This window comes from Chanodichthys erythropterus, chromosome 6, assembly GCF_024489055.1.
Source record: "Chanodichthys erythropterus isolate Z2021 chromosome 6, ASM2448905v1, whole genome shotgun sequence".
NCBI lineage: Eukaryota > Metazoa > Chordata > Actinopteri > Cypriniformes > Xenocyprididae > Chanodichthys > Chanodichthys erythropterus.
This window is the reverse complement of record NC_090226.1, coordinates 13,641,528-13,666,233: the sequence shown is the minus strand read 5'-3', so window position 1 is coordinate 13,666,233 and position 24,706 is coordinate 13,641,528. Positions and strand designations below refer to the sequence as shown.

General features: G+C 37.3%; 3 protein-coding genes across 5 annotated transcripts; 2 read left to right on the top strand and 1 right to left on the bottom strand.

Annotated features, from left to right (window-relative positions):
- Positions 1-980: 980 nt before the first annotated feature.
- Positions 981-12,710, top strand: rem1 (RAS (RAD and GEM)-like GTP-binding 1). 2 transcript variants are annotated; one of them, XM_067388158.1, is made up of 5 exons: positions 981-1,329; positions 2,158-2,504; positions 6,919-7,001; positions 8,243-8,450; positions 11,321-12,710. In XM_067388158.1, the coding sequence occupies exons 2-5, from the start codon at positions 2,177-2,179 to the stop codon at positions 11,596-11,598; spliced, it is 897 nt and encodes a 298-aa protein (XP_067244259.1). In that variant the 5' UTR covers positions 981-1,329; positions 2,158-2,176; the 3' UTR covers positions 11,599-12,710. The 2 variants fall into 2 exon arrangements, with proteins under 2 accessions (XP_067244259.1, XP_067244261.1); XM_067388160.1 differs by lacking the exon at positions 981-1,329 and adding an exon at positions 1,347-1,651.
- A 2,981-nt stretch (positions 12,711-15,691) lies between these two features.
- rbm39a (RNA binding motif protein 39a) lies at positions 15,692-21,556 on the top strand. Of its 2 annotated transcripts, none has more exons than XM_067388155.1 (16): positions 15,692-15,965; positions 16,505-16,570; positions 17,932-17,981; positions 18,068-18,250; positions 18,634-18,699; positions 18,797-18,850; positions 18,946-19,063; positions 19,160-19,312; positions 19,401-19,538; positions 19,625-19,690; positions 19,811-20,015; positions 20,117-20,197; positions 20,297-20,417; positions 20,514-20,619; positions 20,721-20,799; positions 20,895-21,556. In XM_067388155.1, the coding sequence occupies exons 2-16, from the start codon at positions 16,520-16,522 to the stop codon at positions 20,993-20,995; spliced, it is 1,572 nt and encodes a 523-aa protein (XP_067244256.1). In that variant the 5' UTR covers positions 15,692-15,965; positions 16,505-16,519; the 3' UTR covers positions 20,996-21,556. The 2 variants fall into 2 exon arrangements, with proteins under 2 accessions (XP_067244256.1, XP_067244257.1); XM_067388156.1 differs by lacking the exon at positions 15,692-15,965 and adding an exon at positions 16,739-16,799.
- Positions 21,183-24,144, bottom strand: si:ch211-15p9.2 (uncharacterized protein LOC562650 homolog). Its single transcript, XM_067388157.1, has 2 exons — positions 24,052-24,144; positions 21,183-23,794 (listed from the first exon to the last, which is right to left on the bottom strand). Exon 2 carries the CDS (start codon positions 23,758-23,760, stop codon positions 22,216-22,218), a length of 1,545 nt encoding a protein of 514 aa, XP_067244258.1. The 5' UTR covers positions 23,761-23,794; positions 24,052-24,144; the 3' UTR covers positions 21,183-22,215.
- Positions 24,145-24,706: the final 562 nt, after the last annotated feature.

The window sequence follows — 24,706 nt, the reverse complement described above, 5'->3', positions numbered from 1 at the left end:
ACCTTTAATACATTTTATTTCGATAGTCCAATTTAGACATTCATGTCTACTTGTTCTACTAACCTTAAACCTAACATTATAATCTAAAAAAATACTCTGAGAGTTAGTTGACATGCAGCTGCAAATTAGTGAGAGTTAGTTAACATGTAGTTGCAAATTTAGAATGTCAAAGTGGACTATCGAAATTATCCTCAAATTATTTCTAATACTTTGTATTGTTTGCCAAGCACATAAATCATCCATGCTGCTTCCCATGTCGGGGAATGCGATGTTGGAGTTTTGTACCAGTCAGCAAGCAAATGTTATCGCAGTTAATTACACTTTAAAGTGTCAATCTTCAAAGCATGTGAGTGCCTTATTTTATGACATATAAGACTATTTATCTAGCAAATGGAGCATTTCAAAGCCATTTTGCAAATCTTGAAACAGTAGTGTGACATTGATGTAATTGAGCAAAGTGTGGGAACAAGGCTTGCTCTGTAAACAGTTATGGATTTCAGCACCCCAGTGTACGGGCGACTAGTTTGATTACTTTTGTTGTTTCAGTTGGAAAAGTTTCAGCTGAGCCTCAGAGAATTAAAAATTCCTGGTAAAAAAACAACAACTGTGTGATCTGAGCAGGGGATAAACCTTCTTCTATTTCACTGCTCCATGTGTATCCAGTGCTGGAATGCTTTTTCCAATAAATAAAACTTATTTTAGAAACAAAAACAAAATACTAAATGGATGCAATAAAATTGCAACATTCATTATCCAATTGCATAAGCACCAAGAAAAGAAACAGCTGTGGATGTTTGTCTCTCAAAGAAAAATAAATGCAATGTGTGTGGTTTCACATTGCATGACTTCCCAGTGATGACATCATTAAATCAAGATGCGTTTTACATCAAAGCAGTTGGACTAATGAGAACCTTCTGATAACTTTTGATATCTCAGCTCAGCTGTAAGCAGGAAATGACAGAACATCGACGTCATGGAGATGGAGTGGGACGGTGCTAAAAAGGCACATTATAACATTTCGTGGCCCTGGGTGATGTTGAAAGACGCTCAGCGAGGACCCACGAGACTTACAGTCGAGGGCCCATTTGTTGAGCTATGTTTATGGATCATGTGAGTAATATAAACAGAAAGCACGTTTCTCCGCTCCGCGCGCTCTGAGCTCGAGCTGAGTTGGCAACAGGAGCCCACCTGTGTTTAATCACAAAGACACGATACATGCAACTTCACACCGACCCAGCGCTGAGGGCTGACGCTCAAACGCTATAAGTGGAAGGATGAACTGAGAAGTCGCGCTTTGGACTCCTAAAACTTGCGTGTGGTGAGATAAAGGTGAGTAAAAGGTCATAGACGTGAACTCACCGATGTTTTTCCGAGCGCGCGAGCGTTCCGTTCCGCGCGCTGCGGGTAATGAGGCTGTGACAGACAGCGCGAGAGAATGAGAGAAATGCTTAATTCCGCTCTTAAATTTTTAAAAGCGTTGTGGAACTCGGCGGGCTGTTGCCATGACTGCAGCGGTGTAGCGTTTCGCTGCAACCGGTACCTCAAACTCCACTGCGAGCAAACTGATTGATTCACTTTGAACTTCATTCTGTGGATTGACGTGAAGTTGAGAACCTGTGTGCTTAATAAACATTAATTTACGGACATGATTGTGAGTATACTTCACTTTCTAAACATGTTCTTGTTGGAATATGTGTGCTTTGTTAAGTTGTTGTGTTTAATAATGCATGAAATATAATAAAATGCATGCATATACATAGGACGCCGGGGCTAGTTGTCACAGTGGCAGGATTTCGGTAACTATAGTAGACTAATGTTTAGAGTCAAAAGTCAGATTAGACAATTGTTTGTTTTCACTGTCAGTGGTTTTGTATGTTGCTTTCAAACACTAAGTTCACTTAATTAGAATAATTAAACTAAACTTAAACTTAAAGTGAGATTATATTTTTGTGAAAAATGTTGTTCTCGGGATGGGGCAAGTTGACCTGTTTTAAACGTCATTCATGCATACAATTTATTAAGCTCTCTCTCTCTCTCTCTCTCTCTCTCTCTCTCTCTCTCTATATATATATATATATATATTAAGGGTAACTGTAACCAAATATACTCAGACTGTTTGTTTTGCTATCATAATTAATGTCACTGTTTTTTGTTCAGGCATACCTATGTTTATAAGATGACACTCAACACACAGAAAGAGGGAAAGGAACCACTGAGGAGAAGAGCGAGCACTCCCATCCCCTCTTCCCGTCAAGCAGGCCGGGGAAATAGAGACCCCTCGGCTGACCCGTATCACCCTCCTCTCGCCCAGTCAGCCTCTTACCACCCTGGAGACAAGAGCATCCACTCTCGGGCCAACTGGTCTTCAGACTCAGAGTCGGACAGCTCAGGAAGCGAGTGTCTTTATCGTGTGGTTTTGTTGGGGGATCACGGCGTGGGGAAGTCGAGCCTTGCCAACATTTTTGCTGGAATACAAGAGAAGGATGCCCACAAACACATTGGAGGTATACAATCCAAAATACTATGGTTTTTGTTCATGAAAACATATCAAATTAGTTTAGTTGATTAGGTTCAGTTCAATTCCTTCGATTTATAAACTGAATGTTATTGTTTAACCATAAATATAGCATTGACACACTACTGTAAATGGCATTTCAGTGCCTAATATAACCTTGACTAAACTGTTAGGTCTGTCTGATTGATTGCACTCTCAGATTGTCACACGTCATGATTGATCCTGAAACATTAATTGTATGCCGATATTGATTAATACATCAGTCAGAGCAAACAACAGTACATACAGTACATTGATTTGTGTAGCAGCTGTTATCTAGAGCATTGCTGCCTGTTTTATGCCTTTAAGCACAGACTTTAAGCTTTGCAGTGGTGTAAACCTTAAACGTTATGTTAAAATTTTACTTTAATTTGCTGGAATATATGCATTGCTTATAACACATGACTGATTTAAAGTCAGCACCGTTGTGTTGTCTGTCCCATTTTTCCAGTCCTGTCCATCTCTTGGTGTCCCAAGGGTGTAAGACAATCCATTTCGACTGACACAAAACCGGTCCATCAGAGACTTTTGTATAAAGCAGTTTAAATGACTTTAATATTCATCACACACTTTTATGTCTCTCTAATTCATTGAGATATGCAAAATGCCTTTATGAAAGCATTATATGTGCGTCTGCAAGAGGCGATCTGTTGACCTACATGTTGCTGTTTTTGTCTAATGGCATATGACCCCATGTCTCGTGGCTGTTTTGGCTTTGACCTAAGCAGAACATCATCCTGTAAATAATCATCTCATTGACAGGCAGATGTGTGTATATTGATTCTTGTATCACTGGAGATGCATTAATAGGCTATTCTAATGCATGACCCTATAAATGCATATATTTATAACTGAACCTATATGTAAATACAAGTTTTTGATATTTTTCCATGTTATTAATACATGAAAATGAATGATTTTACTCCTTTTGAGAGAGGTCTCTTACTCTCAGTCTCTTAAGCTCACCAAGGATCAATTTATTCGAACAAAATGTGGTAAAAACAGTAATATTGTTAAATATTATTACAATTTAAGCTGTTTTTTATTCACTCAAAGTCTCTTGTTCAGTTTAATTGATTAAAATGAGTTGAAGTAACACTTTTTTTTTTAAATTGTCACAACTTAATTTAATTGTGCTCAATCTACCTTATATATTTAAAACTGAAGTTAGTTCATTTGTGTTAAAACTACATGAATCGTTTTTGTTGACAACTAACTGGGCAATGGATCTGTACTTCCCAGCATTCTTTGCAAGGGACTGCATTAGGAGAATAAATTTAGCAATTGAGTGTTATTTTATTTTATGTGTCTTAAGTAAAGAGAAAGATGTTGGTAGTTTATGTTAGTGTTTAATGTTCAAATGCTTGTTTGAACAAGAAACTTAAGTCTCTTAAATTAAATTGGACCAACATAAAACAATTTAGTTTTTACTAATAAAGTAATCAAGCTAAGGTAAACATTGTAGAGTAAATTAATTTGAGCTAAACCAACTAAATTGTGTTGGTCGAACTAAATTGATTTATTTTGAATGAACTAAATGAAGTTGTTAACTTTCTTTAATTAAATTAAGGGTAATGAATTAATTTGAGTGTTGTAATACTTTCTAAACTGTCATGGTTGCACTATTTTACAGTGTACTTACCTAAGGGTAATATAAGGTAACTGCATGGGCTAAGGTTAGGTTTAGGGGTAGATTCAGGGTTAGTACCTAGTTATTACCCAATTATTAATTATTATAACAAGTACATAGTATGTAAATGGGGAACAGGACTGTAAAATAAAGTGCTACCAATGTAATTTATTCTGTGATGGCAAAGCTGAATTTTCAGCAGCTATCACTCCAGTCGTCAGTGTCACATGATCCTCCAGAAATCATTCTAATGTGCTGAAGAAACATTTATTATTATTATAAATTTTTGTTTTCAGGATTCATTAAGGAATAGAAAGTTCAAAAGAACAGCATTTATATGTAACATTATAAATCTTTACTTTCACTTGTGATCAATTGAATGTGTCCTTGCTGAATAGTATCATTTTTTTATAAATAAATAAATAAAGCAAAAACATTTGAATATATTATGTTCTGTTAATCTATTATTGTTACCAAAAGAAGGCATTACAATTTACAAATTCATTTTAGATACAAGATGTTACTGTCAGTTTTGGCTTCTAAAGCTTCTATAAATTCTCCTTGATTCTATCTTAACTGGATTTCTTTGAGTGGCATGTTTGTTTTGAATGCATTGCACTAGCATACACCTTAGTTAGCACCTTGTTATCATATCTGTGAAGATGAAATGTGCATTGGCCCTCATTGGTTGAGGACACTGTTTTCTGTAGGGCATGTCTGGATTATATTTTAGATCTGGCCTTAACATTTAGATGTTAACTGACATGAAGTTTTAAGACGATGAAGTTGATTAAGGACAATGTTATTCTTTACTATGCATTCAAATGTTTCAAGCCTGGCTGAGTGCAATACATCTTGTAGAGGTCTTGAAATGTGGCAGAGTAGATTTAAAGTGGAAAAATGAGACAAGGTCAGTATCAACCTAGACTGGAGCAAAGTGTGTTTTATCTTCTTGTCAAACTAGCTATGCGATCAGTTTATCAGATACGTCTCAGTGATTTTTCCACTATTCCACTTCACATGCATTTTTCACGCTTGTGATTATAACAAAGCACCATTCAAATGTATTGCGCGCAAACACATTCATGGCGGCAATTTTTTTTAGTGTCCATGAGAAAGGAATGGAAAATATTTTTAAATAAATAACATTTTCCTTTTACCTTGTGTACAATATTATTATTATTATTTATTTTTTATTTTTTTCAAGGTAAAGTTTTTACAAAATGAAATGAAATATTAAAGTTTTTGGAAAGTCGCACCACATAACATTTTACAACCTGAACTGATCATACCTTGTCATTAAAAGGTCAAATTATCTGATATGTGAGTGACTGACGTTGATTTGTGGCTAAAGTTTTTCAAATATTAATATGCATTGAAGCACTTTTAAGAAATAGTAGATTATGCCAAACTGGTTTCTTTTTTAATAATGTCACCCTTTTACTAAGCTAATTTCTTTATTATTAAATCAGGATTGTTGTATCACCCATTTTTGACTTGTGTCCACACACACAAATTAAAAATAGAAATTAAAAACATGCTCATGAAGTATGAAGTATTTGTGATTAAAATAAAACTCTGGTAAAAGTTTTGTAACAATTGTTAACGCTGTACAATAAAGTTTCATTTGTTAACTGTATTAGTTAACATGAACTAAGAATGAACAATACTTTTTCAGCATTTATTAATCTTAATGTTCATTTCAACATTTATAATACATTAATTAAATCAAAAGTTTGAACTTAGGCTACATGAAGAATGAACTTCTTCTTTTTTCTAACTCACATTAAAGGGTTAGTTCACCCAAAAATGAAAATGATGTTATTTATTACTCACCCTCATGCCGTTCCACACCCGTAAGACCTTCATTAAACTTCGGAACACAAATTAATAATTTGAGTAATGTCACTTCCTCTGTCAAGATCCATAAAGGTACTAAAAACGCATCTAAATCGGTTCATGTGCGTACAGTGGTTTAATATTAATATTATAAAGCGACGAGAATATTTTTGGTGCGCCAAAAAAAACAAATAACGACTTATTTAGTGATGGCCGATTTCAAAACAATGCTTCAGGAAGCATCGGAGCACAGTGAATCTGTTCGGAGCGCCAAAGTCACGTGATTTCAGCCGTTTGGAGGGTTTGAACCGCGATCCGATTCATGATTCGATACACTGATTCATAATGCTCCGATGCTGCCTGAAGCAGTATTTTGACATCGGTCATCACTAAATAAGTCGTTATTTAGTTTTTTTCCCTCACCAAAAATATTCTCGTCGGTTTATAACATTAATATTGAGCCACTGTACTCACATGAACTGATTTAGATGCGTTTTTAGTAACTTACCTTTATGGATCTTGACAGAGGAAGTGACATTACTCCCTATGAAGGCCTCACGGATTTGAACTAAAATATCTTAATTTGTGTTCCGAAGATTAATGAAGGTCTTACAGGTGTGGAACGGCATGAGGGTGAGTAATAAATGACAGGATTTTCATTTTTTGGTGAACTAACCCTTTAACAGATTAATATGTGCTTTGAAATGCATTGTTCATTGTTATTTTGTGTTAGCTAATGCATTAAATAATGTTAACAAATGAGACCTTGACCTAGTTGTAGCATCTATTCTTAGTTGCCAATACTGTGTTGGATGTCAGATTGATGTCATTGATATTTTGGAAGTTACTTTATGTGCCGAATAGACTGAAAATGCAGTTTTGCATGTTTCTTTAGAGGATACATATGAGAGAACCCTTACGGTGGATGGGGAGGAGACAACCCTAGTCGTGATGGATACGTGGGAAACAGAAAAACAGGTATGCAAACGTAATGCATCAATATGTCTCAACACAATCGACCTCAGTAACCTACTTGATGAATTACCAGATGTAAATAAAGAAAAATCTGGAGGCATTTCATCTTCAGGGGGTTACATGTGTCTGTCAGCCGTGAGTCTTTGCTTTGTAGACATAAGTCTCACCTACAGGGCCATAATGGCCTTTGTGCAATGGTGTGGAAAAAGCATGGCCACTCACTGCCAGTGGCTAAACTCCATTGAGCGATGCCCTGCAGTGAGCAAGCATCATACAGCTGGCCCCTGCTGCTGACCACACAAGTACAATGATCGCTCTAGGGCCTAATTACATCGCTATCGATGACTCTCCTCTGTGAGGTCTGTCTGGCAACTAGACTTTGCTGGACTCAAGAATTGTTTACAGTGATAAATTCTGTAAATGTTACAATGCACAGCTTTAAATTGTTTGTTGTTCATCCCTTAGTATATGCACAAGTGTTTAAAGGGATAGTTCATCCTGAAATGAAAGCTGTCATTGTTTAATTACCCTCATGTCATTCCAAACCTTTTTGTGAGGCTCCAAAACAACAACAAAAAAGCAACATAAAAATGTCAGTAAATAGAATTCTCCAAAATAGAGCACTCCAGGTGTAATTTTAAGTCTATTTAAGAGGTTTACACTACCGTTCAATTTTTTTTTATGCTCACTAAGGCTGAATTTATTGGATTAAAAATACAGTAAAAAGCAGTTTTATTGTGAACTATTATTAGAATTTAAAATAACTGTTTTCTATTTGAATTTATTTTAAAATGTAATTATTCCTGTGATGGCAAAGCTGAATTTTCAGCATCATTACTCCAGTCTTCAGTGTCACATGATCCTTCAGAAATCATTCTAATATGCTGATTTGGTGCTCAAGAAATCAATATTAAAATCAGTTGTGCTGCTTGCTATTTTTTTGTAAAGACTATTACAATTTTTTTTTCAGGATTCTTAATTGAAAGTTCTAAAGAACAGCATTTATTTGAATTTGTATTATTATTATTATTATTATTATTATATTATATTATATGCTATTATAAGCTTGAAAGCCTCAACTGACTGTCATCGTATTGGAAAAAAAATACTAGTAAAAATGTCTTCAGTAAAAAAAAATATTCCATTATAGAAAATGAGAGGTTTTGATTCATATGAGGGTGAGTAAATAATTTCAATTTGTTACTACTATCCTTTTAAAGTGTTTAACTTTTTTGATCCCCTAGGAGGAAGATGAGAAGTGGGTTCAGGATTACTGCATGCAGGTGGGGAATGCGTACGTTATTGTTTACTCCATCACTGACCGCAGCAGCTTTGAGAGCGCATCGGAGTTACGAATCCAGCTGCGGCGCATCCGACAGGCTGAAAACATTCCCATTATCCTTGTGGGCAACAAAAGTGACTTAGTGCGCTCTCGAGAGGTGGCAGTGGAAGGTGAGAATAGTTTTGCTGTGTATCATGCACACAGACACATCATAGTGGGATGTTATGCACTACAGTTCAAAAGTTTGGGGGGGTTTTTTTGAAGAAATTAATAATTTTTTTAAGCAAGGATGCAATAAATCCATCAAAAGTGACAGTAGCATCCGTTTCAAATAAATGCTGTTCATTTGAACTTTCTATTCATCAAAAAAAGTAGCACAATTGATTTCAACATGGATAATGTGTTTATAGAGCACCAAATCAGCATATTAGAATGATTTCTGAAGGATCATGTGACACTGAAGACTGGAGTAATGATGCTGAAAATTCAGCTCTGCCATCACAGGAATAATTACATTTTAAAATGTATTCAAATAGAAAACAGTTATTTTAAATTGTTTGTTTAATTTAGTGTATTTTGAGATATGCAGCCTTGGTGATCATAAGAGACTTAAAAAACACCAAAAATCTTACCAACCTCAAACTTTTGAACCGTAGTGTGTGTCACAGTAGCTATGTTTACATGGACACTTTTTGTTTCAATCGGAATGAAATTATTCACATTGATGAATCCGAGCAAAGTGTCTACATGAACACTAAAGTGATCGGTTTAATGCGTGTGTTTATGTCACAAGCTTCAAATCGGAATAATCTTTTGACTGGCACACTGCATGAATATACAGTTTCCAGCTGTCGGCACATACTAACCATCATCCTTGCTATCGCTTATTTTCTTTGTTTTAAAATGCAGATTTAAAGGTGTCCTCGAATTAAAAATTGAATTTACCTTGGCATAGTTAAATACCAAGAGTTCAGTACATGGAAAAGACATACAGTGAGTTTCAAACACCATTGTTTCCTCCTCCTTATATAAATCTCATTTGTTTAAAAGATCTCTAGAACACTGACAACATAACACTGACTTTTACGTAACAGTCGGGGTGTACGCCCCCAATATTTGCATATGCCAGCTCATGTTCCCAACTTTATGAAAGGCATTAGACAAGGGCAGGCATTAACGTCTGGAGCAGCACAGCTGAATCATCAGACTAGGTAAGCAAGCCAAAACAACAGCGAAAAATGGCAGATGGAGCAATAATAACTGACATGATCCATGATAACATGATATTTTTAGTGATATTTGTGAATTGTCTTTCTAAATGTTTTGTTAGCATGTTGCTAATGTACTGTTAAATGTGGTTAAAGTTACCATAGTTTCTTACTGTATTCACGGAGACAAGAGCCGTCGCTATTTTCATTTTTAAACACTTGCAGTCTGTATAATGCATAAACACAACTTCATTCTTTATAAATCTCTCCAACAGTGTAGCATTAGCCGTTAGCCACGGAGCACAGCCTCAAATTCATTCAGAATCAAATGTAAACAATATAACAGTATACAATACTCACATAATCCGACGGATGCATGCCGCATGCATGACGAACACTTTGCAAAGATCCATTTGAGGGTTATAGCTGTGTAAACTTTGTTTATGCACTGTTTAAGGCAATCACGAGCTCCGTGGGCATGGAGCACGAGAATTAAAGGGGCAGCAGCATAAATTGGCTCATATTTAATGATGCCCCAAAATGGGCAGTTAAAAAAATTAATTAAAAAAAATCTATGGGGTATTTTGAGCTGAAACTTCAGACACATTCAGGGGACACCTTAGACTTATATTACATCTTGTAAAAAACGTTCGATGGCACCTTTACTATTTATCAATTACGGGTCTTGATTAAGAGACGATAAGCACATGAAGATTTGCCGTGCTGCTTTATGTTTATTAAGCATTAAAAACGCCCCTTCCGTGGTGTCGGCCAAAACAAAGGCACCTTTGGATGAGAGTCTGAAGCAAAGACTGCTGGTACGGCATTCTCCTGCAGCATTTCACAGACAATAGGTGGAATGAGAATTTTAGAATGACACGACAGACGTTTATGACACTATATTAACAACAACAGCTCGTTCTGTTCATCTTATGCCGTTATGCCATTTCTACTTTATTGCATATGCTCAGAGCTTTCCAGTGTAAGTTTTCAATCTGATATAAATCCAAGTGTTTTCATGGATTAGAAAAGGCTTAAACCTTCCCTTAAGACCCGTTCACACCAAGTACGTAACTATAAAGATAACGATAAAGATATAGTTCTAAAAATTGTTCTAAATATAAAAGAATAGCAATGTCCACATCATAGATTATAGAGAAACAATATCAAGTCAAAAAGGATACTTTAAAGATATATGGAGATATGGAAACAATCGGTCATACCCTCGGAATAAATGGTGAAAAGTATTAACGATGAGATCATTATGCCAGGCAAACAGTGTAACATAAAATTACCTCAGGTATCCAGTGCTAGTTTTCGACAACATTGTCTTCCTTTGAAGTTGCAGTGAAAAAGACTAGGCGTTTTATTCCACTATGCTGACTTTGTCAGCTAAATTCACTGTTAGATTAGATCGCTTACACTAGCTATTCACTCGAAACATAGCATGCTTGCTGAGGACATCTGCTGGTTAAAGCCATGTAAATGCAACAAGAAAACATGTTGTACATGCACAGCGCGTGAGTTTAGAATAAACTGAGTGGACGCAAATATAGTTCTCGTTGTTGGTGTGAACGGGTCTTTACAATCCGAATAAAATTTCAGTCAGTTTTAGCCAATTCACTCCAAATTGCGTGATTACATGTGACTTTTTTTTTTAAATTCCGACTGTGCAACTACTCTGATTACAAACTGATTATTAGGGTCCATGTAAATGCAGCTAGTGTAACCCCTGAAGCACAATTGTTTGACATGGTGCAGATGCATAAGCCTGAAGGGCTGCCATGATGTGATGGCCAATGGTTTCACAAAACCCTGGTCTTCTGTGGCAGAGGGACGGGCTTGCGCCGTGGTGTTCGACTGCAAGTTCATAGAAACCTCCGCCTCCCTCCACCACAATGTTCATGAGCTCTTTGAGGGCATTGTGAGGCAGATCCGACTGCGGAAAGACAGCAAAGAGATCAATGAGCGCCGCCGCTCTGTCTACAAGCGAAAAGAGAGCATCACCAAGAAGGCCAGACGCTTCCTGGATAGACTGGTGGCCAAGAACAACAAGAAGATGGCCATGAAAGTGCGCTCCAAGTCCTGCCATGACCTCGCAGTGCTGTGAACCCACAGATCGCTCTCATTCCTTGAACTCTGGGTTTCTTTGTTTTCTGTTCAAAAAGAGGATTTGACTTTCTGACAAATCCACTTTTGAAGGTTCAAATGTTTTGTTTTTGTTTGTTTGTTCATTCATTCAAATCTAATTATGGTATTGAAAACCTTTTTACTGATTGCCCTGAAGACCTTGAGGTTTTGCTCATTGTTCTGTCCTATAGATCAAATTTTTGATAGTCATTTGAATTAAACCAAAGGTTTATTACTGTATATCACCAATTAAGTGGTCTTTGTTTTTTTTTTATGAACATTTTATCAATGTTTGCCTTATCAGACTGAATAGATATTAATTAGAAATAACTAACAAGCAATATTTATTATTAATTGTTGTTTGATTGGGTTTTTTTTCTAATAAAATTGATAATTCACCTTTTTTCTAAAAAAAAAAAAAAGAAAAAAAGAAAAGAAAAGTATTTTGTATACACAAAGTCATATGCTATGAGATAGGCACAACCCATTGGAAAAGTTAAAGGAGAGACAGCTGAGACCAATGTTTTTTTTTTACTATAAGTTTATTCTAATAAAGCAAAAACATTTTAGACATGTCAATCATCATTTAAAAAGGGCATGTGAATATCCTCCATAAGCCTTTTGCAGTTTATTTGAATGAGGTAGTTGGTCAGTAAACTCAGCTGGTCAGTAAACATTATAAAGGTGTCAGATGTTTTTTTCCAGAACTTATTATAACAACGAAAATAATGGTTTACAGGCTATTTCTCTCTAAATGTTTTTTTTTTTTTTTTTTTTAGGCACTGGGAAAATGTTTTTGTACAACTTGATGATGTTGGTTTGTAAATATTTATTTTCCAGAATTTGTATAATAATAAATGGCTATGAAATATGTAAATACAGTTATGCTTTGCATGAATGCAGACATAATAACTTTAAATGTTTTTTTTCAATAAATCCCAATCTGTGTTTTGATTTTCTGCTTTTTTCAATTATCATCCAGTCTGTCTTTCAGAATGAGTTGTCATATTTTGTTGTCATAAGTCTTCCATTTTTGATCCTCTTCAAACTTTAAAAATTGGCTAAAAAGAGGTTTGTTTCATCCATAAGGTGCACTAATGTTCATAAGTATCTGTTCTTGTTCCATAGCCTCACCTTGGATCTGCTACTGTTACGTGTGAAAAAATATCCAGATTGCAGTGGATGTAATCCAGAACACCTCCATATTATCATTGTTCTCATACAGTCGAGGGGCTCAGAGGGCTTTTCTACAACAATATGGAAACAAACAGTGAAATCCAATCACTGGAACAAAGTTCACAAAGGACCACAATGAAATGCCATGGTCAGTCCCTCTTTGTATGATGACAGTTTAGTGCTCCACTTGAAGCTCTTAAGCAGATTACTTCACTCAAATGCAAATTTTTAGAGTATGTTCAGTGGATGGGTCAGATATGAGGTCAAATATATTCCAAACATAAAAGCAACGTAACCGAAAACCATCACGCCTTATTGATTATACCTACTCAAAGTTAATGTATGAGAAAAGCAATGCAACTTTAAGAAATGTTGATCTGATCTCCAAAATAATGCTTGTATCCATTGTGGAGTTGCAATGCCTGAATGGTATTATTTTGATGTTATTTTTACCGAGACAAAAAAGATGTCAAAAAAGAAGATATAGATAGAAGTGTCTCCAAACCCAAAGTCATTATTTGCAAATTCAGCCCCCAAAATGAGCAAGAATGCCATTTTACGCAAAGATATCAAGGTCAAGTTTATTGATGGTAGATTTCCCAGATGCCCATTAAGCCTCATGGATGAAGTTACACTGTCAATTGAGGGACGCCAATGTAAAAAAAAAAAAAAAGTTTACTCTTGGACTAGATTTGATTTGTGTCCATCTTTCCATAAAGATATTCCTCCAACTGTTGATACTTTTACAGTTACTGTTGTTTTATATTTTGACACATACTTAAAAACCCAAGAATGAAAATTTTTCATCATTTACTCATCATCATGTCGTTCCAAACCTGTATTCATTTCTTTCCTCTGTTGAAGTCAATGGTAACTGAAACTGTTTGTTTGTCAACATTCTTCAAAATGTATTATTTTATGTTCAGCAGAAGAACGATATGCAGGTTTGGAATGGCATGAGGGTAAGTAAATGATGACAGAATTTTCATTTTTGGGTAGAATATCCCTTTAAAGAGCCCAAAAATGAAAATTCTCCCATCATTTTCTCACCCTCATGTAAATCTATATGACTGTTTTTCCTCTGCAGACTCTACAGTTTTCTTTTTTTTTGTTTGTTTAATTAGTTGAGTCCAGTGTTGTTTTGTGTTTTGTACCCCATTGACTTTCATTGTATAGTCATTTTTTTCAAAATATCTTCTTTTGTGTATCACAGAAAAATAAAAGTTATACATGTTTGGAACTACATGAAGGTGAGTAAATGATTTTCATTTTTGGGTGAACTATCCCTTTAACATCCAATAGGCTTGTGTTGCTCCCTTGTCCATGTGGTTGAGTATTTTATCCGCATGGGGAGGACATGCGCTGGGGCAACCACTGTTCAGCACCAGGAAAAGAAGCAGGAGGCCAGAACTGCAATTAGGCCAGTGTGCTGCGCCTGGGTCAGCTCTTTCCACTGGCCCCCTTGTCACCACTGGAGTGGGGGAGGGGATGTGGCGTTCTGGCTGGGAGCTCAGTGCATTGATTTGGTCTGGGTAATGGAAAGAATGCTCCACTCCACACTCAACCTTTCCCCCAGCTAATACAGCCTACACATGCAGATCACACGCAAATAAACATCTTTTGTTGTCTTTCTGTGAATGTAATAGGATTTTTCTGCTAGTATAGTCATGCACTTAGCTAACATTTGAAAAATGTTGAAACTGACCAACATTTGGTGCCGTCTTCAGTTCAGATGTACCATTTTCTAAACTGCTTTGAACTATGATTCATCTCCCAAACTTTTTTACAAAGTAACAATTAACTTCTGCACATACCCAGCAGTTATGTTTGTGGTTGAAACACATGCAAGGCTGTTTCTTTCTTTCATAACAAGTGGAAGTTTTCTCCAAATACCAAAAATAACTGTGCATTAAGCGTCTGACATGAGATTAAAGGGGCCTCATTCACCAGAGCCATGCAGTAAAAAACGAACAGCAAAACAGGGAAAGAGAGAGGGAGAGCAGAATGGAAAAAGTGAATAAGGCCAAGGAGGTGGCAGTGCGTACAGGAAGACGAATGGTCTTGCACCGGTCGCACTGGCTGGTTCTTGTAACGTGTCAAGTATCCGGCGTCCTCCAGATGTGTGTCATGTTCATACTGTGGAAAGCCTCTGGAGAGATTTACATTTGGCTGCACTCTGCCTCACTGTGAGCGCGGGGAGAGAGAGCTAATTACGGAAAGTTGGCAGTCAGCAGAACATCAAGCAAGCTGTGGTGAGAGTCAATGGAAAGAATGAGATTAAACCAAGAAAAATGTGGGGTCATATTTTTTTTGCTCATCAAAAAGATGAGTAATGAATTTGTTACTTTATATTTTTGATTGTATAGGCCTGCTTCTCATGGTATATTTGTTTGTTGTTCTGGTTCACTGTCTGACTAAGCGGTCTCAGAGGTATGGTGTAAAACAGTCAACTGAGCGACACTGACTTGAAGGCCTGAGAGAGGAAAAGAGCAGCAGTTTTTTTCCCCTTGTTAATTTTTAATGTACTAAAGGGATTACACAGTTTTTTTGTTTTGTTTTGTCTTTTAAAAATAAGTCTAAGTCATTGTTTGTTTTTCTTCTTTGTACCCCCACACTTCCTTTGTGGTTTGGTGCCTTAAAGATCACATTAGGCCTATTCCAGACTCTTGGTGGTCTAGATAGATAAAAAATTAATTTATTTTTATTAAAGTTGCCATATGGCAAATTTAGCTTGAAGGGGTGGGGCTGCGGCTAAGGTGTAGTCATTAAAACGAAAGTTTCAGGGTGTGTTAATGGGTGTGTCTGTATGTGTGTAATTTATTGTCACTTTACTCCAGTTCACGCTTCCGTTGTCAGTGTGTAACACGAGTTCCCTCTGGTGGGCAGTTTGGCGCATCTCTTCTTATGCAACAAGAACGACACGTGCACGCGCAGTGGCTGTTTGCCGCCAGTCAGCTTGTCGTTTATAACCGCTGCACGCGCCTTGTGACTGACTACTATTAGTTGAATCGATCACGTTTTGGATTAATACAGTTGTGTTTTTTAGGTTTGCGTGGATTCGTTCTAAACGCCTGGGGGTTGAAAGTGAAGCCGGAGCAGACGGTAGATCCGGGTTTTAGCGCTCGTTCGTGGAGTCAGGATTGTAAAGCTCTGTAGGCCGCAGTGTCTAAGGTAAGACGGAAAGGCTAATGTCTACTTATTGTTTGGATCAATTTATAAGAACAATCAGAACAATTTCAACTTGTTATGTGTCATATGATGACCCCGTTGATATTAAAGGTATTTAATTCGTGTATTTACGACATGTAGGGTGGGTAGTTTCCGCATGTTTTCAAAAACAAAACGACTTTAGCTAGCTAGCTAACAAGCTAACAAAGCATTCTTCAAAATTCTCTACCGACAATACGAAGGATGTGGACAAATAACATCCAAACGCACATGTAAGGCCGTTATATGTGCTTATGTTGTATAAATGTGTCCAAAATATGATAAATAACGAGACAGTTAGCGATTGTATTTGAGAGAAACGTTTCATGAACCCGTCCACGTCTAGTCACGCATGTCCGTAAATCAGAAATATACGGTGTGAGTTTAAAGTGCTTTTTCAAACATAGTTTAGAGTCATAGATGTGTTGTAATTTAGAATATAAGTTTTATGTTTAAGTTTAACATTAAAACATCACTTATAATACGGTTTTTCTTGCCTGCAGATCAACAACAACAACATGGCCGATGATTTGGACATCGAAGCAATGCTAGAGGCTCCATATAAAAAGGTGGGTGTTAATGCAAGTAAATAAACTCGGTGAGGAATCTGTTTAACTTTCATTTGAAACTGCTAACCAGTCGTGTTTTCTTTAAGTCTTTATTGTCAGATCAATAACTTTAATGTTTCTGTCATAGTGGTTTCAATGAATAAATTGCCCATCTATCTCTTTTTGTAGACTTGCCTATATCTCACCTCTACTCCCATGAATTCCAGTGTGAACTGTCAAAAAAATGAAGGTAGTAATTGCCCAATATATTGATGTACTGTGGTACCCTTGGTTGAAATATATAGGCAAAATGATAAATAGGTACCGCCAGAATAAATGCAGTGGATGCACATAAGAGCTGGTATGAACTCTGTGGAGACTGTATATATGTTATTGTATGCATGGTATTCTTAGCTCCATATTTTTGTCATAAGGAAGTTTACTTCCAAAATGACCAGAACTAGTTTGCATGTCTTACAATATAAATATATGGCAGGTAATCACTGAAAATATATTGGCTTAAAATGTCATAATCCTCAGTGCAGAAATCCTGGAGTTGACATACTCAAGCAAATCCACAGAGTCTCCTTATTCTCTATTCATCGCTTTGAAAATAAACAGATTAATATACTGTAAATGTCATCTGTTTTGGTTTAAAAAAAAAAAAGTTTATGCATGCTGCTGACATTTTAATAATACTTAGAAATTGTAATTCTGCGGGTTTACAAACAGGAATTGATGGGGCTCAGCATTTAATGTCATAACGTTCACCGTAAAATACATTTATCTTGTAAACTATCTAGCCTCTTAACAACAACAAAAGATCAACTCAACTTTAGATGGTCTGTGGGAGTCGCTATTACTAAGCCGTGTGAATCCCTGTTTGCTTCAGGGCGAGATGTGTGACTGAGGTGGCATCGAGCTCTTTCAATCCACGAAGGCAATTGGGGTGAAGATCACTGGAATGGCATCCACCACTGGAGCTCGTTTAGTGGCTGGCTGCTAGCGTTGCCACTTTGGGTCTTAGGCTCAGATAGCCTTGGTACTGAACCTATTGGGCTGCTTGATGAATGAAGTGTATTAAAAAAAAATGCTTTTTTGTTTTACATACCCAGCATAGCACTAGCACTTGATTTTTATTTTTTGGCCGTCTTACACAAGTAATGCAAGCACTAGTAAGGAAGAACGACATTGGCAGCCATGTGGTTGGTTTCTTTCTAAAAGGTCCCCTTTGTATTTGTCGTCCTCCCACACAAACCCTTTAATGAACTCCCTATTTAATGATCATATCATATTCTCTTTTGTTCCCATCCCTTCTTTATCCTTACGACTTGAAATGTTTCGCCGTCCTCCTCATGCTGTCTTCTATCGACCCTGCTTAGGATGACAACAAGTCCATAAGTACCAATGGGCACGAGGAGCGGAGCAAGAAGTAAGTTTTTTTTTTTTTTTTTTTTTTTTAAGTTACTTGCAAAATGTGCTCTCAATATTTTACTAACCTAACTTTTGAATTGAAAGGAAAAAGAAGAGCAAGAGTCGCAGCAGGAGTCGGGAGAGGAAAAGAAGCAGGAGTCGCGATCGCAAGAAGAGTCATGACCACAGGAGGAGCCGCAGCAGAGAGCGGAAGCGCAGCCGCAGCAGGGAGAGACGCCGCAGCCGTTCCAGGAGCAGGGAGCGTGGCGGTCGCTACAGAGCTCCATTGTACGTAGCCATCTTTTAATCTTCGTGTCAAGTGTCCACCAGCTCAGATGTAGTGCTCTTTGAATGTGTATTTTTACCATAGTGAGCATGTTAACCTGAAGTAAAACATTCCCACAGTGCTCCTGATGAGTGTGAAAATGTCTTCCAGAGAACATTTACTAAGTACGCAGAGGAGTTTAGCTGCCATCCCGATTTATATCTGTTGTGAATCAGCAGAGAAGATGAGTAGAGTCCCCCAAAACAAGGCATTTGTTGTAATGTGTACAACATTTCCCCTTGTATTCCCCATTGAAGCTTGCGTTATATATTTAGAACTAGCAGTAGAGCGACTAGTCGTAGCTACTGAGATTAAAAACCTTGAAAACCTTGTTTTTAAATCACAGTTCTGGCCTGAAATTTAACGGTGGTCCCAGGGGGAAGACTGGCCCACCACCTGTCATCAAACTAAGGTTTCTATGATACTATTTTTGTTGTGTGTGTGGGTAGTTGTGTATGAGTCAGACATGGAAAGTCTTTCCAAAAGCACTCATTGTAATTCTCTCTCAGCCGTAGAAGGTCTAGAAGCCGCAGTCCTTTCAAGAAAGACAAAAGCCCTATAAGGTAAGTTTATTTCACCCTTGACAGTGTATTCCCCAACGGAATTCTTTGCTGATTATAGTCATTCGTTGCTTGTTTGTTTTGTGTTTTGCCAACAGACAGCCTATTGATAATCTCACCCCAGAGGAAAGGGATGCGCGCACAGTGTTCTGCATGCAGCTGGCAGCTAGAATCCGACCACGAGACCTGGAGGAATTCTTTTCTGCAGTGGGAAAAGTCTGTTTGTCTATACTTTGAACATTTCTACCTCTGTTGCCTGTTATACGTTGGATTTGGATAGACGCCTCTAATTTTATTTGTTCTTTTCGACAGGTGCGAGATGTGCGAATCATCTCTGACAGAAACTCCAGAAGATCCAAAGGAATTGCTTACATTGAGTTTGTAGACGCCACCTCTGTACCTTTGGCAATAGGCCTATCCGGTCAAAGACTTCTCGGAGTACCAATCATTGTCCAGGCTTCACAGGTAACACAGTCACCGAATGTGAAAGAATTTGCAGTATTTGGTTGTAGATGTGATCATTTTCTAATTGGAAATTATGTTTGATTACCAGGCTGAGAAAAACAGAGCAGCTGCATTGGCCAACAACTTACAGAAGGGCAGTTCAGGACCTATGAGACTGTATGTTGGCTCATTACACTTCAACATCACAGAAGACATGCTCAGAGGCATCTTTGAACCATTTGGAAGGGTAAATGTTGCCGTCTATTATTTGATCATTTTATATTATCAGTTTTTTTATTTTTTATTTATATCGATCTTTTCTTGTTCAAACAGATTGATAGTATTCAACTGATGATGGACAGTGAAACCGGACGATCTAAAGGATATGGCTTTATCACGGTAAGTTGTCTTGTGAAAGGTGTAGAATTTCTGACATTACAAGACAAATAGTTGGTGCAAAGCTCCAGAAGGGGTTATGCATCTTCTCAAGAGCTTATTAGCTTTCCTCTTTCTTCACAGTTTGCTGATGCCGAATGCGCTAAGAAGGCTCTGGAACAGCTTAATGGCTTTGAGTTGGCTGGCAGACCGATGAAAGTGGGACATGTGACGGAACGCACTGATGCCTCCACCGCCAGCTCCTTCCTGGACAATGATGAGCTGGAGAGGACCGGTATTGATCTGGGAACTACTGGAAGGCTTCAACTCATGGCCAGACTGGCTGAAGGTAAGGATGTACTCCATGATCTGCTGTATTAACATGAATGTTTTTCTACTGTTATGAAGGGAGTAATGCATTGTGGCATTTTAAAATTTGTTTTCTGTTAGGTACTGGTCTGCAGATCCCACCTGCTGCACAACAGGCCCTTCAGATGAGTGGCTCCATGGTAGCCATGGCTGCAGCTACTGGTCAGTTCCTTGTCTTTTGGGTTAAATACATGTCTTTATTTATTTTTTGTAATTTAATAAGGTCTGTCATTAACATTCTATTTTTTTTTTTTCTTTCAGCTGCTATGAACCCTGGATTGAGTTTTAACATCAACGTGCCCACAAACCAAGCTTTGAATCTACCATCGCAACCAATTGCAACACACTGTTTCCAGCTGTCTAACATGTTCAATCCAAATTCGTAAGTAGCAAAAGAAAACTACAGCTACATCTGTGTAGATAAAGTAATGTTAAAGGCTTCTTTTGCATGAGTTTTAATTGCAGTGCTTTCCTGCAGAGAAAATGATCCTGGTTGGGAAATCGAAATTCAGGATGATGTCATTGAAGAGTGCAACAAACACGGTGGAGTCATACATATATACGTGGACAAGAAATCCGCTGAAGTATGTGTCTTTCTTTAAACTACTGTCACTAATTACTGTACTAAATGTGGAGCTTTTGTATTTTAATTTGTTATTCTAAACTTTATTATTATTTTTGTCAGGGTAATGTCTATGTAAAGTGTCCCACCATTCCTGCTGCCATGGCTGCGGTCAGTGCGTTACATGGACGCTGGTTTGGAGGTAATTCTAAATTCTGTCTAAATAGTTATCAGTCCATAGTTACAATCTGTATTATTGTCTGAATTGTCATCTCATGTTTTAATTTTATATTTTAGGTAAAATGATCACAGCAGCTTATGTCCCTCTTCCTACATACCACAACCTTTTCCCAGAGTCAGTGCAGGCTACACAGCTTCTTATGCCCAGTCGCCGGTGATCAATCATCCCTGGAAGACTCAACTTTTTCAGCCTTGCTCTTTTTAACTTTTGGACAACAATAACAGTTCTGCAAGCTGTGTCACAATTGTTTTGTTTCCTTTTAAGTTGGTTATAAAACCAGTAAGGTTAAAATTTCACTCGCATAGTGTCCTTACAGGTCTTGGACATTGAGAGAAGTTCTGTGGTTTAAAAAAAAAAAAAAAGTTTATGTACAGCCTACTTATTGAATTTTGTTTCTTGATCTTTTATTGTTCGTACATATTTTTTTCCCTTCCACATATATTGTCTTTGTGATCGATCTGATTGGCTTGTTTCTCACTTGAGGAAGTGTACAATATTGCCAGATACACAATATAAAAGAAGTCATGACTTAATCTGCAATTTTGATCAAACATCAACATATTCAGCTTTTTGGCTCTATGAGCTGTGGGAACTAAATGGCTGACAAATATCTTTTGTGTTCATTTAGAGGCCATAAGGTTTAGAAACATCTTGTTTTTTCTAATCAAGATTTGATTTTTGTAAAGTCCTTGATGAAAGTTCATTTCAAATAAAGCCAAGATAACTGAAAATGTTTGGTTCTTTATTAATTTAAACAGTTAATTGTGAATTGTTTGAAAAACAAGAGGTTTCCATTAGCTATGTTTCCATCCAAAGGTATGAATTTAACTGAATTTATGAATTTATAATATTGCATAATACATCTGCGAATAAAGCACTGTTTACACCCAGTGAACTGAAGAGAACAAAATCGTAACTTCCTGATGAACTGAAGTGCTAAATATCACTGAGAAAAATGGAAGTTGCTGTCCCATCACAAGGTCACGTCTTTTTTGATGTGCATCAAGAAATGTATTGACCAGTTTATGTGCATGTGTTTGTATCACATAAATTTCATTTGAGTGTACAAGTTTTTTATGGACTTTTTTTTTTTTTTTTTTTTAGAATTTATGTGCATCTTGCTGTCTCCATCCAGCTTTTTTTTTTTTATGCAATATACAAAAATGCACATGGAAACATGGCTACTAACTTCCATAGTATTTTTTTTCATACTATTCAAATCAAAGTTGCCTCACAACTGCTTGGTTACAAACATTCTTCAAGCCAACTGCTTGAGTAGAAATTGGATTAAACTGCAAAAGTGTCATTCAAATAATCTGTAATATGTACAAAAATTATTTTCAAAATACAAAATATTTCATATTAGCTTCAAGTAGGTTAACTATTAAAGTGGATGACTATAATTGTTATATCATCTCTGTACATTCTTGCCAAATCCTGGGGCAGACTAAGCATTTTGGCTATACGCTTAGGTTCAATGGAGCCACAGCCATCGCTGCCCAGAGCGTGACGTATCAGATGAGTTGCACTGTTCTCATCCTCCAGAGCAGAGAGAGCTCTATTCTTCCTCTCCTGCAGCAGTCTATGCATCTGTCCCACTGTAAAACATAGTCCAGAAACTGGCTTCTTCCACTGGATGTCAGACAGGTGTTCCCCTAAGACTTGCACAACAGTCTGCCTATGCATCAATTCCCAGAGACCATCAGTAGCTAGAATCAAGAATTTGTCCTGGGGTCGCAATTTATGATATGTTATTTCTGGCTCTGCTGTGAGGTAAGGTGGTGTGTGGTAGTTCGGAGGCAGCATTTTTGCATTTTCGTTCCCGACCAGCAGTTCTGGCCGTGCCTCGTGGATGCGATTCAAGAGCTCACTGCTCCACTTGAACTTCATGTCTCCAAAAGCCCTGAAAGGTATTAACAAGCCCAATAACCTGTCATGTTTCACCACTGTCTTGTGCTCTGAAGCAGGATGCTCAGAGAGAACTCGTTGCATCTCGTCTGAGTTGTGGGCGTTATGGTCATTGGTAATAGTGAGAGCCGACCACCTCCCATCATCCCCTTGGACCCCAAGAACTGCTCTGCTGTCACCCAGATTGGCTACATGAACATCTTCTCGGTCCACGTGAGCCACACAAGCTGTGCATCCAGACATAGCCACTCTGAGAGGTGTGAAATGAGCAAAGGGAACCCCAAAGTCCACCTGGGCCTCCAAGGATATATCGTTGTCCAATCTCTTGAAAGCATTTCTCAAAGCTGTTCGTATGTCATTGTCATCATCCTCGTGAAGGTCGATCCTCTCCTGCCAGTATGTCCTCAGACTATTGAAGTATAGCTTGCCAGAATCTGTGCTAACATAGTCATTGGGATGCTTGTGCCATTGCAGCACCGGAAGCACAGGCCGTTCACTCTCAACAGCCTCCTCTATATCATTTAAAGTCTTCAGTGGAAGTAGAGACACGGCTATGTAGTAGAAGAGACGTTCACTAACTGCTTGTGCGCAAGCAGACCCTGCATGACCATCAAACACTCCGAACAGCATGCCATGGTTCTGTAGACATGTTGCAGCACTCCGACGGTCTTCACTTGGGGAGTTTGATGGTAAGATATTACTATCAAACCCTTTTATTGACCCATTATACCGTCCATCATAACCATTTGCTTTTAAACTATACTCATTAGCCTTTAAAACATGGTTTATCTGAGGGAGTGACATCTGTTTTGCCTGGCCATTGTATTTTCTTCTGAGGTTTAGAATCATTGGTGGATGTGTGCAGGCTGGTGTGCAAACTGTGGATTTTGAGGAATGGAAATGCCATGTGTGCAATAAAGTGGTTCTATTTACAGTCACATATCCCTGCATTGCTGCTGTCCATCTAGGTAATGACCACTGATGTCTGAGGTGATGCAGTGAAGTTGAAGACATTTGTACCAAGAGATGTTGTGGATGAATTCTGAACCTGTAGATGTTTTATATTAATAGTGTATTTCATGAGTGAAATCTAATCAAACCAATGTAAACAATCAAGATTTACTGTGCCAAGGAAGTATACATATAAGGCCTACATATCAGTGACTGAATTAGCATCCAGTTCAGCCACAATGGCAACAACAGAATGATTGCATGCAAGAAAAACTGTTTCTAAAAGCTCTGAAGACACCAAATGATTCATTTTTAATAAATACATAGAGATATAGATGGAATCGTATAGCCTACCTTTCTTTTAGAACCGATCTGAATATTCTAATCGCGTTTTTTCAGACTTTACATTTCCCAAAGCTACTTCCTCATCTTTACACGTTGTTTTATGGTTATTTTCAAGGAAAGGACAAAGTCCATTCTATTTATATTCATTCTTAATCTTAACTGAACCGGAGCGCGCCCACCTTGAGCAGTCTTTTTGCTGCTCGTGACAAAGCGAAAATTAATTTCAGTCGCAGAAATGCTATCTAATAAAAAAATAATGGAAGCCCATTTCTGCCACATAAATAAAAATCTTGGGTAAATCAATTATGACACAAATAACATAATCTAAATTTTGAGATGTTACATCATGTTTTTGGGATAAAAAGTCGAGGTTATGACATAAAACGCATCATTATGACATTAGATTAGATATTAGATATATCAAGTGATAATTATAAGATAAAAGTAGAAATTATGAAATGAGAATGTCATGATGCTTTTTGTCATAATTTCGATTTATGCAATAATTGCTTTATTGTCATAATTTTAACTTTTTATGTCATAATTATTGCTTACTGTGTGAATAAAATTAATGAAAAATCATCGAAAATTCGTAACATATGCCTGCTACATATGATTATATGATTTTATCAGAACGTTGAGAACGTAATGACGCACGGTAGCG